The 13747-nt window shown below is 50.7% G+C and overlaps 1 protein-coding gene across 1 annotated transcript; it reads left to right on the top strand.

Annotated features, from left to right (window-relative positions):
- The first annotated feature begins 4534 nt into the window (after nt 1-4534).
- On the top strand, nt 4535-12413 carry OCSTAMP (osteoclast stimulatory transmembrane protein). The gene is given in 6 exon segments (XM_069495782.1): nt 4535-4578; nt 7228-8221; nt 11760-12104; nt 12141-12284; nt 12287-12330; nt 12332-12413. Coding segments are annotated over 6 exon segments (1653 nt in total).
- Nucleotides 12414-13747: the final 1334 nt, after the last annotated feature.

The raw sequence follows: 13747 nt of genomic DNA, 5'->3' as shown, positions 1-13747 counted from the left end.
GCAGGGACGGTGTTGTCTCTGCCCTGGGCGGTGTGGCCAGCACCACTGAGCTGGGAGTTTATCTGAGGCTGGAATGTCCACAATGGCCACTGACCCTCCAGGTCCCTCTTCATGTGGCTTCTCCAAGAGTAGCCTGGACCTCTTCACGTGACAGTGGCCTTCGAGGAGGACAGAAGCTAAAGTGATGAGGCCTCTTAAGGCCTGGACATGGACATCTAAGACATGCGTTCAGAAAGCCACGTTGGACTTCTGGCTCTGCCCATGATACATGGTGTGACCTGGACGAGGTCTCCTTACTCTGTGGGATTCTGGGTTCCTTATCTGAAAAATGAGCCCACATGGGTGGCGTCTCAGCAGGAGGTAGAAAGCACACAAACTAGCTAATTCGAGGAGAGCTTAGTCAAGGGCCTCGGTAGAAGGTGAGTGGAGAGTATGGGGGCCACAGGAAAAGAGCAGGACCCGGGGCCGGGGAGAGGGAGCGAGGACTGAAGGAGAACCCCCCCTGCCAGCCCTCCAGGGAGTGAGCCCCTGGCAAGAGCTGGGTCCAGGGACAAGCAGGCTCCTGGGAACTGCAGGGAGGGAGCTGCCTGCGATCGCCCTCCCTCCCTCATGGTTCCCAGAGGGCAGCCCAACAGGGGGTGTGTGTATCTCATTGAGAGAGACAGAGACAGAGACTCATTTTAGGAAATGGCTCGCACAGTCATGGAGGCTTGGTGAGTCCCGAATCTGAGGGGAGGGTGGCAGGCTGGAGAAAGAGTTGCAGTTCGAATCTGCAGGCCGCTGCTGCGAGATGCCCCCTTGCCCGAGGAAGGTCAGTCTTTCGTTCTCTTCAGTCCCTCCACGGGTGGATGAGACCCACGCTGCCCACATTCTGCAGGGCAATCTGCTCTACTCTAAGGCCAGTGATGCAAATGTTCATGTCACCCAAAAACACCTTCACAGAAACATCCAGAATAATGTTGGACTAAGTATCTGGGCACTATGGCCCAGTCAAGTTGACACATAAAATGTCACGTGTCACACCAACAGAAGCCAGAATGCAGCCCATCTGAGTCCACCTGCCCGGTGCAGGAGAGTGGGCAGGGGTCTGGAGAAGCAAAGCCACAAGGATGTGACACACAGAGTTTACACCAAAACAGCTTGCACTCCGGTGATCCCCAGCTCTGCCACTGGCCCTCAGTCAGGTTTTTGTTCGCCCGCTCCCCAGTGAATTTTAAATCATTAATTGGTTGCTAATCTTTAAAATTCAGGTTTCACATAAAAATCTTGATTTCTTCTTCTCTTGGAAAAGACCAGAAGATCTAGCAATATGAGACCCTCATTGCCACCAGGCAACAGTTGTTTGGAGCAGAGTAGTTTGTGAGGAAAACTTAAGTTGGAGCATGAACTCTTTCACTGACCTCAGTCCCCACCACTCCTTAATGTCTCACACTGGCATTTTTCTTTCAACTCTCACCTTCCCGGCCTGTGAAGGCATTTGGATCTATGAGTCCTGAACCACATGATCTGGAAGGTCTATTTCAGTGTTAGTGGTCACTGGTTCCACTGGCCCAGAGCAGCACTGCTCAACAGAACTTTCTGAAATGATGGAAACGGTCTATATCTGCCGTGTGCAACATGGTAGCCACTTGCTATGTGTGAGTATTACGCACTCGCCATGTGCGTAATACTTGTAGTGTGCCTAGTCCAGATTGAGATTGGCCATGAGTATAAAACACACACCGGATTTTAAAAACATAGTATATGAAAGTGAATGTAAAATACCCCATTAATAATTTATTATATTTTTTACAGGTTGAAAGGATATTTTGGATACATTATGTTGAATAAAATGTTTTCTTACAGTTAATTTCTGTTTTTTATGTGGATATTAGAACGTTTTAAATTACATATATGGCTCATATTGGTGGCTCACATTGTTTCTATTATGTAGCGCTGGCCATACGCTAAGATTTCAGCTACCTCTTTGCACTCTCAAACTATCTGGACGGCGGCAACATCCTATCCCCACAGGCTGAGGAATTTGATGACTGTAATACCCTGTGGACCTCTGATTCCGTTCCCAGACCGAGCTCCCCGGGCAGACCTGAAGGCTCACCGCTTCCTCTTCCTCTTCTGTCTTATGGCTCTGAGTCCTCCGCCCACAAATTCCCCTCAACACAGTGGTTCTATTTTTGATGATTCAGAAGCCCCCTCCGGATGTTGTGGGCTTTGAGGTCAGGCCGGCCTTATATAGACAGAGGTGGCTGCCTACATGTACCCACGAAAGCCAGAAATATCTTTCACCCTTTCCCCCATTCCCCCAGGCTCCCAAATCTTGCGTATCCACCAGAGGAACTTCTGGAAACGACCTACAGGGTCCTTATCCAATCAGCTAACTGGTGCCCGTGCAGAAACTGGGCAAATGCTGGTGGGTGTCTTCTAGGACCCTTCCCTTCCAACCAGCTCAATGCCCTGAAGGTTTCCGTGTGGTGGGACGCAGGCCAGCGTGGCTCGGTGGGCATCACAGAGGCCTGAACAATCAAGTCTGAGCAGGTGGGGGCTCACACAGGCAGCGCTGCTCACTGAACACTCCACACACGTGGTCTCATTCAACCCTCAAACTACCTTAAGAAGCAGATACCGCATTCCCATCATTATGGCGAAGGATGCACAGCTTAAGAGAGGAACAGCATCTTGCCCAAGGTCACACGGCACAGTAAGGGACAAAGCGGGCATTTGAGGTCAGGTCGCTGCCTTCAGCCCAGGGCCCCTGCGGTTTTCAGCAGAACAGCTAGACAGCTGGCCTGGCCGAGCCCTCCTGCAGAAGTTCCAAATTCGTGGCCCACGTTGGCTTCGGCCCACAGACCTGTCAAGATTGGTCTGCACAGTAGTCTTAATTTTTTTTGAAATGCTGGATATTTACATAATAAGGGGAATGACTGACATCTGTTGAAAAAAAATTAGAAAATCTGTTAATGTTGGATCTCATTTGAGGGTCTTGGACCCTCGACTGCAGCTGCCCTTTTCGAAGGGGTCTGCACTTTGCAATTCGCTGCCGTGTGCGCAGACCTGCTTTGCCCGTTACCTGAGCCGGCCGGCCCCTGTGGGCACGTGAGTTTACTGCCCCGGGTCTACTTTGTGGGCTTAGTTCTTGCAGACCTGGCTGCCAGCCTGGCTTCCTGGAGGGGCTCAGGGTCTGGGGAGGGTATTAGCTGCTCTGAGGGTTCTGGCCACAGGTGTCTCATTCACTTGTTGTGACTATGAGAGAGAATGTCACTTCCTCTAACCAGGCTGCCGCAGGGAACCCCTCTTCAGGCCTGAGCAAGTGGCCCAGGCAACATGTCCTTATAAGGAAAAATGACAGGCAGTCTGGAATACCACCTAGCTGTGTGCCCGGCTGGTCCATCCCACAAGGTGGGAGGCTGGGGGCTTCAGGAGAGGCCTCCAGGGGCAGGAAGTCCTGCTGGCAATGTTGGGGCACAGACATGCAGGGGGGAAATGTTCTAGGTAGGAATTGGCTTTCAGAACAGCCTAGAAGTGGACCTACAGGGTGAGGACTACAGAGGGTGCCTCCAGGGAATTTACATCTATTGAGTGCCTACTGTTTGCAGCACCAGATGCACTACAAGGTAATTACAATGTCTGTGAACTACCCACTCTGAGGGAGTAGAACCTGGTGAACTCCGTGGCCGGCCTGGCGGGCAGAAACCACAGCTGTGCGAGTTACAGCGCAGTGGCATGGTGGGTGACTTGGCTCTCTGGGTCTCAGTTTTCTGAGCTGGAGAATGGAAATAACATCCCTACTGCAAAGGGACATGGAAAGTAACGATTCCGTGAATTTGACAGAAATTGTTTACAAGAGCTCCTGGCACATAGTAAGTGCTCAATACGTGTTAACTTATCGGTCATCTTTTTTAAAAAGGAGGAAACTGAGACAGAGAAGAGGTCCCCTGCCTGAGGTCACACAGCTCGGGATGGACAGAGCTGTGATTTGAAGCCAGGTTCAAGGCAGGGCAGAGGCAGGAAGGGAGCTGGAGCGGGAGACCCAGAGCCACCGCTCCCTGGTCTCAGCCACAGGTCCCGGTCATCACCTGTGGGTTCCCGCTCCCCTAGGAGTCAGGGGTCAGGCTCCCTTTGAGGCAGAAAACTATGGAGAGGGAGGGGAAGGGGGAGCAGAGTGGAGTGCTTGTCTGTCACTACTGCTAAGAAGTAGAAACTGTATGGTTTCGCTGAGCCTCAGTTTCCTCCTCTGTAAAATGGGACTGATCCTACCTTTTTGCTGTCAGAATTAGAGGTGTTTGGGAAAGGCTTTCTTTCTCTCCTCCCACACCTTCCACGTGCTCCTCCTTGTGGGAGAGGAGAAGGCAGGTCGCCCAACCCTCCGGGAGGTGGGTCACAAGCAGGGCGGGACAAGGCAGCCAGGAGGGCTGGATAAAAGCAGGGGAAAGCAGAAGCCACAGGGTTCCCCAGGGCCCAGCGATTGCCCTACTTCCTCTCCACCTGCCACGGCTGCCGAGGACTGCCCGCCCGACACCGCTGCTGCTCTGGGAGCATGCAGGGCCTCCACGGAGCCGCTGAGCCCCTCTTCAGGACCCGGTAGGTCTGGGGATTGAGGTCACTGAGGCCACAGGCAGGAAAGCAGTCAGCGGTCAGGTGTGATTGGTACGGCGCAAGTCTCAAGCTCTGCCATTCCCTGGCTGTGTGACCTTGGGGAAATCCTCGCCTCTGAGTCTCAGTTTCCTCATCTGTGAAATGGGAGTAATCATAATGTCTTTTATTATACTATAATGACCAGGCTGTTGCCAGAATTGAATGAGAAAATGCTTAGGACTTGGCATATGCTTGGCTCAGAGTAAGCCCTCTGTAAATGGCTGCGAGTTTCTTTGTCATTCACAAAACCCACCACAAGATTTGTCACCCAATATGATTTAGTACTTGGCTTTCAATTCTTAAAATCATTTTTATTATTAGCTATTATTCCCAAAGCTACTGTGTTCTGAATGCTAATTATAGAGTAGGAGGGGGTGTTAGACTCAAATTCCAATGCACCTGTGTGAGGCCCCGGGTGCAGTGCGCATGCACCCCCGTATGTCGATAAGTGGGGGGCACAGTGCAGGGGGTGCCCCGTTTTTAAAGAGAACAGTGGACACTCAGCTCCAACTGCCAACTGCAAAGGCAGGACCGCTAACCCAGGTCCTCTCATTTCTCCAGAAAAGCTGGAAATCTGGGTTTTAACATGAAACTTCCTTGTTTCCAAATGGGGGCAGCTAACACACACACACACACACACACACACACACAGTTGTACACGCTGCGGGCCAAGGTAAGGCACACTTGCACACTGCACACGGGGTCCAGCCCTTGGGGCCTGAATTGCAACCTGCACCCCGGCCCCACAGGCCTTGCTGCATCCCAGCTTCCCACTGTGCCCCTGTCCTCCCAGCTCCCCATTTCCTGACAGTGCTGGTCAACGTGCAGGACCTTTGCACACCTGTTCCTTCTGTCAGGGACACCCAAGCCCCCTTCCCCACCTAAGAATGGATACTTGTCCTTCCACCCCCAGCTGGAATGTCACCTCTTCCAGGAAGCCTTCCTGATTCGCCCAGGTAAAATTTAGTCCCTCCAAGAAGTTTCCCCTTTGTCAATATCTCCCATTGCGATATGAGCTCCCAACTGCAAACGTGTTAGACATGGCACCTTAAGTGAACTCTCTTGGTCCCATTTTCCCTACCAGCTACTGTTCCATATTTCTGCTCCTTTACTGTGGGAATTACTCTGAGGAATTGTCTGTATTTGTGTCTCCCATTCTTTTCCTTCCAGTCTCTCCTGGACCCTATCTAGTTAAGGTTTTGGCCCAGCAAGCCACCAAGTTGCCCATGCCAAGGTCACCAGTGACCTCCAAGTGGCTAAATCCAATAGGTGTTTCTCACTCTCCATCTTTCTTGACCCTTCAACAGCGTTTGACATATGCAATCACTCCCTTCTTCTCCAAATACCTGTTTACTTGGCTTCCCCACCACCACATCAGTTTCTTAGTGTCCTTTGCTGGCTCCTCCCCACTGAAAAACCCCTAACCCTGGAGTGGCTTGGGGCTCAGTCCTTGGATCTCTCTCCTCCCCAGCAACACTCTCTCCTGAGGACTCTCATTCTGCTCCCTGGCTTTAAATACTGTCTATAAATCAGTGACTCCCACCTTTCTATCTCCAGCCTGATCTCTCTGAATTCCAGACTTATCTTTCCAACCACATTCTCACAAGCTCTACTGATTGACTAAATTGGATCTCAAACTTAAGAGTTCTAACCTGAATTCCTCCCCTCCCCTCTTCTCGAACCTGATTTGACCCTGGAGTTCCCATCCCAAGAAGCCACACCTGGGTGCTTCTATTTGCTCAGGCACGAAAGCTCATTGCCATCAGTCTTGACTCTCGTCTCTCTCTCTCACAGCCCACAGCCAATCGGTCTGCAAATCTTGTGGACTCCACCAACCAAATGCATCCAGAATCCAACCTCTTCTTACTGTTTCTCTGCTGTCATTCTTTAGTGTGAGTCCTATGAAGGCAGGAGTTTGTATTATTTATTTCTGTTTCTCCAATGGCTAGCACATAGTAGTTGCTTAATAAATATTTGTTGAATGAATAAATGTAAGGACAATAGAATAGAGAAGTTCCTCAGAGGCCAGCTGGTCCACCCTCCTCACCCCTAAATTATAGAGGAGACCCCAAAGTCAATAAAGAAGGTAATGTCCAGGAGCATACGGTGAGCCATGGTGTGACTTCAAGTGAAATAGTCTCCCTCCCCTACCACATTTTTTCTCCCTCTCCCTCCTGCCACTTCCTCTTCCTCCTCCTCCCCCTCTCCTTCATTCTCTCTCTCTCTCTCATCTGTGCTTCTTGCTCCATGACTCTTTCATCCTCTTGGATCAGTTGCCCTCACAAGACTGTAATTATGGATTCCAGCAGCTCAGACATCCACCCTCATATCCTCAGGAACTGCATGGAAACTGGGCTCTTCCCTGACAGCTCCAGTGAGAATAATCCCAGGGAAGGCTCTGATTGGTTCAGCTTATCATGTGGCTATGGGGTGGGTAACTGATTGGTCAACCTGGGAAGTATGCCTGTCCCTGTGGCTAAAAGTATGGAGTCTGTTAGCAGGCGGGGCGATGGGTTTATGGGGCAGGGGCAGTGGGCAGACACCCACCTGCCCCCACCCTCCTGATAGAGGGCCCCCCAATTTCCTTGTGTGCAGGTGGAGGTTCTGGCACTCGGGGCTTTGCAAGGCCCTTGCCCCACTGCAGGCTGCCTGGGATGACTTCTCCCAGCCTGTCCCCGCCAGCTGTGGCCAGCTGCTGACCCAGCTCTTCCTGTGTGCTTCTCTGGCTGCCGCTGCCGCGGGTCTGACCCATCACTGGCTGGCGTCCTCGTTGCTTTTTCCTCCGGGACCCTCGGCCATGGTGGCCACTGTCTGTGGCCTCCTGGTCTTCCTGGGCCTGGGCCTGGTGCCCCCAGTCCGCTGCCTGTTTGCACTCAGTGTGCCCACCCTGGGCACAGAGCAGGGCCGCCGGCTGCTCCTGTCCTATAGTGCTGCCACCCTGGCCATTGCCGTGGTGCCAAACATCCTGGCCAACGTGGCTGCAGCTGGGCAGGTGCTGAGGTGCGTCACAGAGGGCTCCCTGGAGAGTCTGCTCAACACCACTCACCAACTGCACGAGGCGTCCAAGGCTCTGGGCCAAGCGGGCAGCCGGGCCCTGACCTTCGAGGCCCAGGGCAATGGCTCTGCCTTCCAGCTGCACATGCTTGGGGTCACTCAGCAGATCCTGGAGGATTTCTCTGGCCTGGAGTCTCTGGCCCGGGCAGCAGCGCTGGGGATGCAACGGGTGGTCACAGGGCTCTTTATGCTGGGCCTCCTGGCGGAGTCGGCCTGGTACCTCCATCGCTACCTCACTGACCTGGGATTCGACAATATCTACGCCACACAGCAGCTGGCAGAGCAGCTGGCACAGGCCCAGGCCACACACCTGGTGGCTCCTCCGCCTGCATGGCTGCTCCAGGCGGCCCGGTTGAGGCTGTCACAGGAGGAGCTGCTGAGCTGTCTCCTAAGGCTGGGGCTGCTCACTCTGCTCCTGGTAGCAATGGCTGTGACGGTGGCCACAGACCACGTGGCCTTCCTCCTGGCACAGGCGGCTGTGGACTGGGCTCAGAAGCTGCCCACAGTGCCCATCACGCTCACGGTCAAGTATGATGTAAGTGCAAGGATGGGAAGATGAGCATAGAGTCATTTCCTTGAGGGAATGGGGCAGGTTGTTAACTCTTTGCCTCCGAGTCATGGCCCTTGAACAAGCCATGGGGCCCTGGGCCCTGGGTGGATGGAGTCTTTTGGTTCCCACAACAGTGGGAATAATGAAGTGGGTTCTATAATATTTTCACCCCCTATTGCAGGTGAGGATGCTGATACTCAGTGACCTTAAAATAACTTGCCCTCAAGTCACGCTTTTCACAAGCAGCAGCAAGTCCTAGCCTCATTTTCCTTATTTGTACAAACTGGATCAATCCTCCTTACGCTGCGAGGCTATTGTGGGTCTTAAAATGTGGTAATGTCTCTGAAAGTACCTAGTAAGCTCCATGCACATAGGAGACGTTTAATAAATAGTGGCTATTATTCATAACTCACATCTGTATATATCAGACTAGAGGAGGGCTTTGGAATGGTCTAGATCTGGAGTCAGCCAATTATGGCCCTCAGGGCAAATTATGGCCCTCAGGGCAGCTTCCTGGTTTTGTAAATAAAGTTTTATTGGAACATAGCCATGCCACTTGCTTGTGTATTATCCGTGGCTGTTCTAAAAGGCAAAGTTGAGCAGTTGTGATAGGGGACCATATGGCTCGCAAAGCCTGAAATATTTACTTTTTTAATAAAAATATATAAAATGTTTACTATCTACTTACTATTGGGTATATTTACTATAAGGTCAAAATTTGTGTTTTTTAATCTTGTCTTTTGCCAAAATCTTTTTATTTTTTATTTTTAATAGTGAGATCTCATGCAAAACTTCATTGTGTAAAATATACCAAAGCGTCAGACTCTGAGCTAATGAGATTAATAACTTATTTTTACCAAGTATGTATGTACTAGAAAAGTGTTTTTCAAGCTGGCATGGTGGCGCATGCCTGTAGTCCTACATACTCTGGAGGCTGAGGTGGGAGGATTGCTTAAGGCCAGAAGTTCAAGGATCCAGTAAGCTACAATTGCGCCACTGCTCCAGCCTGGGAGACGGGGTGACACGCCTATCTGGAAAAAAAGTAAAATAAAAATAAATTTTTTTAAAAAGTGTTTTTCTTTTTTTTTAATTTCAAAATATCAAGTGGCACAAATGTTTCTGTTACATGGATACCTTTTATAATGCTTAAGTCAGGGCAAATAGTGTGCCCATCACCCAAATAGCGTTCATTGTACCTGATAGGTAGGTTTTTACCCATCGCCCCCTGAAGAAAAGTATTTTTCAAACTACATGAAATCAATCTAATCAATTTAAGGGGGGGCCAGCTTTTTTTTAAATGAAATAGAATAGACTAGAAAATTATTAGAGTATATTGTAGGTGTTAAGGATATATATTGTTTTGTGAAAATTTTCTTCAATTACTGTACAATCTGTGCTTAGAAGGTGCTATAAAATGCATTTATTACTGTAGGTCACAGTAAAGCAATGTGTTGGGTTCCTTGATTTACTGTATTTCATCGAATCTAACATGCCATCAATTACAAGTCACTCCACTATTTTATGTATCCTTGGGACAGAAAATGCTGCCTATTAAACTTTGACACAATAATTTCTTATCACTGGGAATTTTAATTGTATGTGTATAAGGTGGTTCACTTACAATTTAACGTAGATTTATTTTATCATCTCTTTCTCATGTAGACATAAAAAGAAAAACAGAGAAGTAATTTGGTGGTTTTCCTAAAAGGTGCTCCCATTAGAGCCCAATTCTTCTGAATGACTCCGGCCTGGGAGTCAGTGTCTGAGCCTTTTCACCCAATATGGTTCTCTGTGCCGTCAAGAGCGTTGGTGACACCGCACTATTGTTGCCAGCATTTTCTTGCAAGCTACAGACACCCGCGCTACAAGTTTTGATGATGGTACTCTCTGGTCCTCTTGGAAAGCAGGAATTGGCTGTGCTCCATCCTCATTGCTTTGAAATTCTTTCATCTTTTTCCAGGACTTTGGAAGTTTCCCCTACTTTTAGTTGAACCATTGGGAGTGTGGCTGTCTATCCTTTCACGCATGGGTTAGTGACTCAACATAACTCAGCTCTAACTATTTGCATGAACCTTCTGTCACAGGTCGCTGCTTGGCCAAAAAATATGGGACAACAGTCATCCATCAAAAGTGAATACTTGCTTCATTAATACCACATTCAAGCCCTGCTACTCTGTTCTGGACACAGTAACCATTCACTGCTAAGCTAAATCAAAGCAGGATTTTTTTTTTTTTTTTTTTTTTGAGGACATTTTGAAATGGCAATCAAACTGCAAATACATGCCAACAGTGCATATAACCTAATTGAAGTGATGATAGGAGACATCAGACCAAGTTTATGCCTGCAAACACAGCCCACCTGCCTGGGCTGCTGAAAGTAGTTACAAGTCGTATTGATTTGAAGTCACATCCTGATTTCAAAGGTGTTAAAATGTGAAAAAGTATGCATCTCAGAACTGATGAGATAGGGTAGCTCATTTAACTGCCACCATGATCCTATGAGTTAGGAATTATTATCATCCCCATTTTACAGATGAAGATATTAAGGCTTAGAGAAGTTGGGAAACTTGTCCAAATACATTTAACCCATAAGTGGCAGAACCAGGGCTGCACTGTGACTTTTTGTGGGCCCCTGGCATTACCTTCATGGGCTCCTTCTTCCATAATAAATATCAATGACTGCAGTGGTATAAAAACAAACATATTAATATTATATTGTGAGACACGTTCTTCCACTTAAAAGTTCATTTTGCTCTTCGGATTGCAAACAAAATCAAAACATTTTCATGGGCCTCTAAAAATACTATGGGCCCCCAGCTCGTGCCCACTGTGCCTTATGGAGAGGTCAGTGTTAGCAGAACCAGGATCCAACCCAAGCAGTCTGACCCAAAGTCCAGATGGTTAACCTCTGACCTCCCTGCCCTCTAGACACCACTCTTCCTGGCTATGACAGGTCAGGGAAAGTACAGTGCCCTAAAGCTTACCAGCAGGGCATTGGGACCCACCTTGCCTGGGACTGACCCTTGGGGTCGGCCACATGTAATCCACTGTTTGGCTTTGGGTATTTTATTTTATCTTGTCTTGTCTTATTTATTAAGAGAGTGGGTCTCTGTCACCCAGGCAAGAGTGCAGCAGTGGCTGGACCCCGGCCCCATCTTTTGAATGAGGCTTCTGCTGGCCTCCACCTCACAGAATCCTGCATATTTGATGGAATAGTTGCTAGCACATCTTGAGTATTCACTAAGGGCTCAGCAAGGAGTAAATGCTCACAAACATTCGTTTTCTCTAGAATATTCTGCTCAAAGATAATGATAACGAAAATAACATTTGCATGGTGCTTCCTATTTGCCAAAAGGGCCTGTTTCAGACTCCCAGTCTCATTTAGTTCTCCTCAAAACCCGGGAAGCAAGGTTATTTCTGTGCCCATTTTGCAGACGAAAGCAGGGAAAGTTGGGCGAGCCTTTGCGAGTGGCAGTGGCCCGGGCGGCCGTCTGTTGACCCAGCCTTTTTCTCCTTTTTGCAGGCGGCATACACCGTGCTGGGCTTCATCCCCTTCCTCTTCAACCGGCCGCCCCCGCAGAGCCCCTTCCTGTCCGCCCAGCGCTCCTCCCAGTGGGAGCTGCGCCTCACCGCGGCCGGCTGCCCGCTGCTGCCCGCGCGTCGCCCCAGCGCCGCCGCGCCCCTGGCCGCCGGGGCCCTGCAGCTCCTGGCGTGCGCCACGGTGCTCCTGGACACCTATGCGCGCCGCCTGCGACACGCCATCGCCGCCTCCTTCTTCGCCGCCCAGGAGGCAAGGAGGGTCCGCCACCTGCACGCCCGGCTCCAGAGAAGCTACGACAGGCACCGAGGCCAGCAACAGCCGCTGGGGGCTTCTTCCCGCTCCCGACACCCGGGTCTGCCCCAGGCCCCGAGCACTGCCCCGGCCCGGGCAGGGGTAGACAGGCCAACTGCACGCTGGACGCCTGGCAGGACCCGGAGCAGCGGGGAGGAGGGGAAAGGGCTTTGGTGTTGCACAGACCCGAGTTGTAATCTCGGCCCTTCTGCTTCTGGCCTCCCTGTGTGACCTTGGGTAGGTCACTTCCCCTCTCTGAGCCTGTTTCTGCATCTGCGTGATGACTGCATAATTACAATTGATGTGACCTAATTTCCACAGGGGGCTGTGGTAAGGATGGAATGAGTTATTGGGCTGATAGGGCTGGGGGAGCAGTATAGGTCTATGCACAGGTGGAACCAGGAAACTCAGCGGCAGCCCCGGGTTCCCCAGGCCAGTTGGAGGTCGGTCAAGGTCATCATCTGCACGGACTGTTTACCTGTTAGATGGGGACTTTGCATCATGAATGTATCTAAATGCTCCTGGACTTATTTATGTGCCTCTGAACCTATTTATAGTAATCTAAAATTTTGATTTTGTAAATAAATGTATTTATTAAATCTTACATCATTTTTATTCCTGGGTTTCAAATTCCTTGAGGGGCTTCCCACTTAGGATTGCCAGGCTGAGCAACAAAAAGGCTGGACACCTCGTTCAATTTGAATTTCAGATAAACAACAAATACTTGTTTGGTATAAGTATGTCCCTGAGCCCTGGGTCAGCCACGCGCAACCCACTGTGTGACCCTGGGTTCCGCATCTCTTAAATGAGGCTCCTTGCTGGCCCAATCTCATAGAATTGTACTTACCTGATGGAACAGTACATCTAAAGAATTCACCAAGGGCTCAGCAAAGAGTAAATGCCATTCCTCAAAGGCGGGGCTGAGGTTTCTGCCTGAGAGGACACTCCGGGATTCCGGATTCCGTGGAGAACCAGCGGGTCGCCGACTCCTCCCCCTTGCCCAGTGGAGCTGTCCCTTGTAGAAGAGAGAAAAAACGGAGAGAGGAAAGTCCAGGACAAAGGCGCGCGAGCTGGGCGCCAGGTACCACTGCTCCCTTTAGCAGTGGACACTCCTCACCGCACCCCGGGCGCGCAAGATGCGGTGCCAGGAGCTGGTGGGGAAGAACCGCGCTGGCGGAGGCCACCAGAGTCAGCCAAGAGGTATCAGTGAAAAAAAAAACATGCTCACTCCGGCACAGGAGCAGCCAGAAGTGGCAGCGAAAAGAGGAACTAAAAGAAAGGCTCCAGGAGGCGGAGATCCGACTCCACGCAGCCGCAGCCGGTTTCTTTACCTGCCACCCCAGCCCCGGAGTCCTTGGAGCTCCGGGCACGTGCGGAGCGGATGGAAGTAAGACCCGGGCGGGCTGGGCTCCCAGCTCCCTGCTAGAGCGCAAGCAAACTGTGCAGAGGACCCCCTGCAGTAAAACCCACCCCGGAGCGATCGCGCCAGCTCAGGCTAAAAGCTGCCTTGGAAGCTGAGCAGCGCGCGCGCCTATTTGCTCCAGCTCCTGGTTCTTCTGAGTCCCCAGAGTCCCACGCAGCGGAGGCAAGACCCTGCACCGACCGACTGGAGAAACTGGTTCAGCCTGAGACAGCTGCGGAACCTCCACCTCCAGGCACGGAGAGCGTTCCCACAGGCC

Source organism: Eulemur rufifrons, chromosome 20 (genome assembly GCF_041146395.1).
Source record: "Eulemur rufifrons isolate Redbay chromosome 20, OSU_ERuf_1, whole genome shotgun sequence".
Classification (NCBI taxonomy): Eukaryota; Metazoa; Chordata; class Mammalia; order Primates; family Lemuridae; genus Eulemur; species Eulemur rufifrons.
Note: the sequence above shows the minus strand (reverse complement) of the source record. Positions and strands in the feature narration are given on the sequence as shown.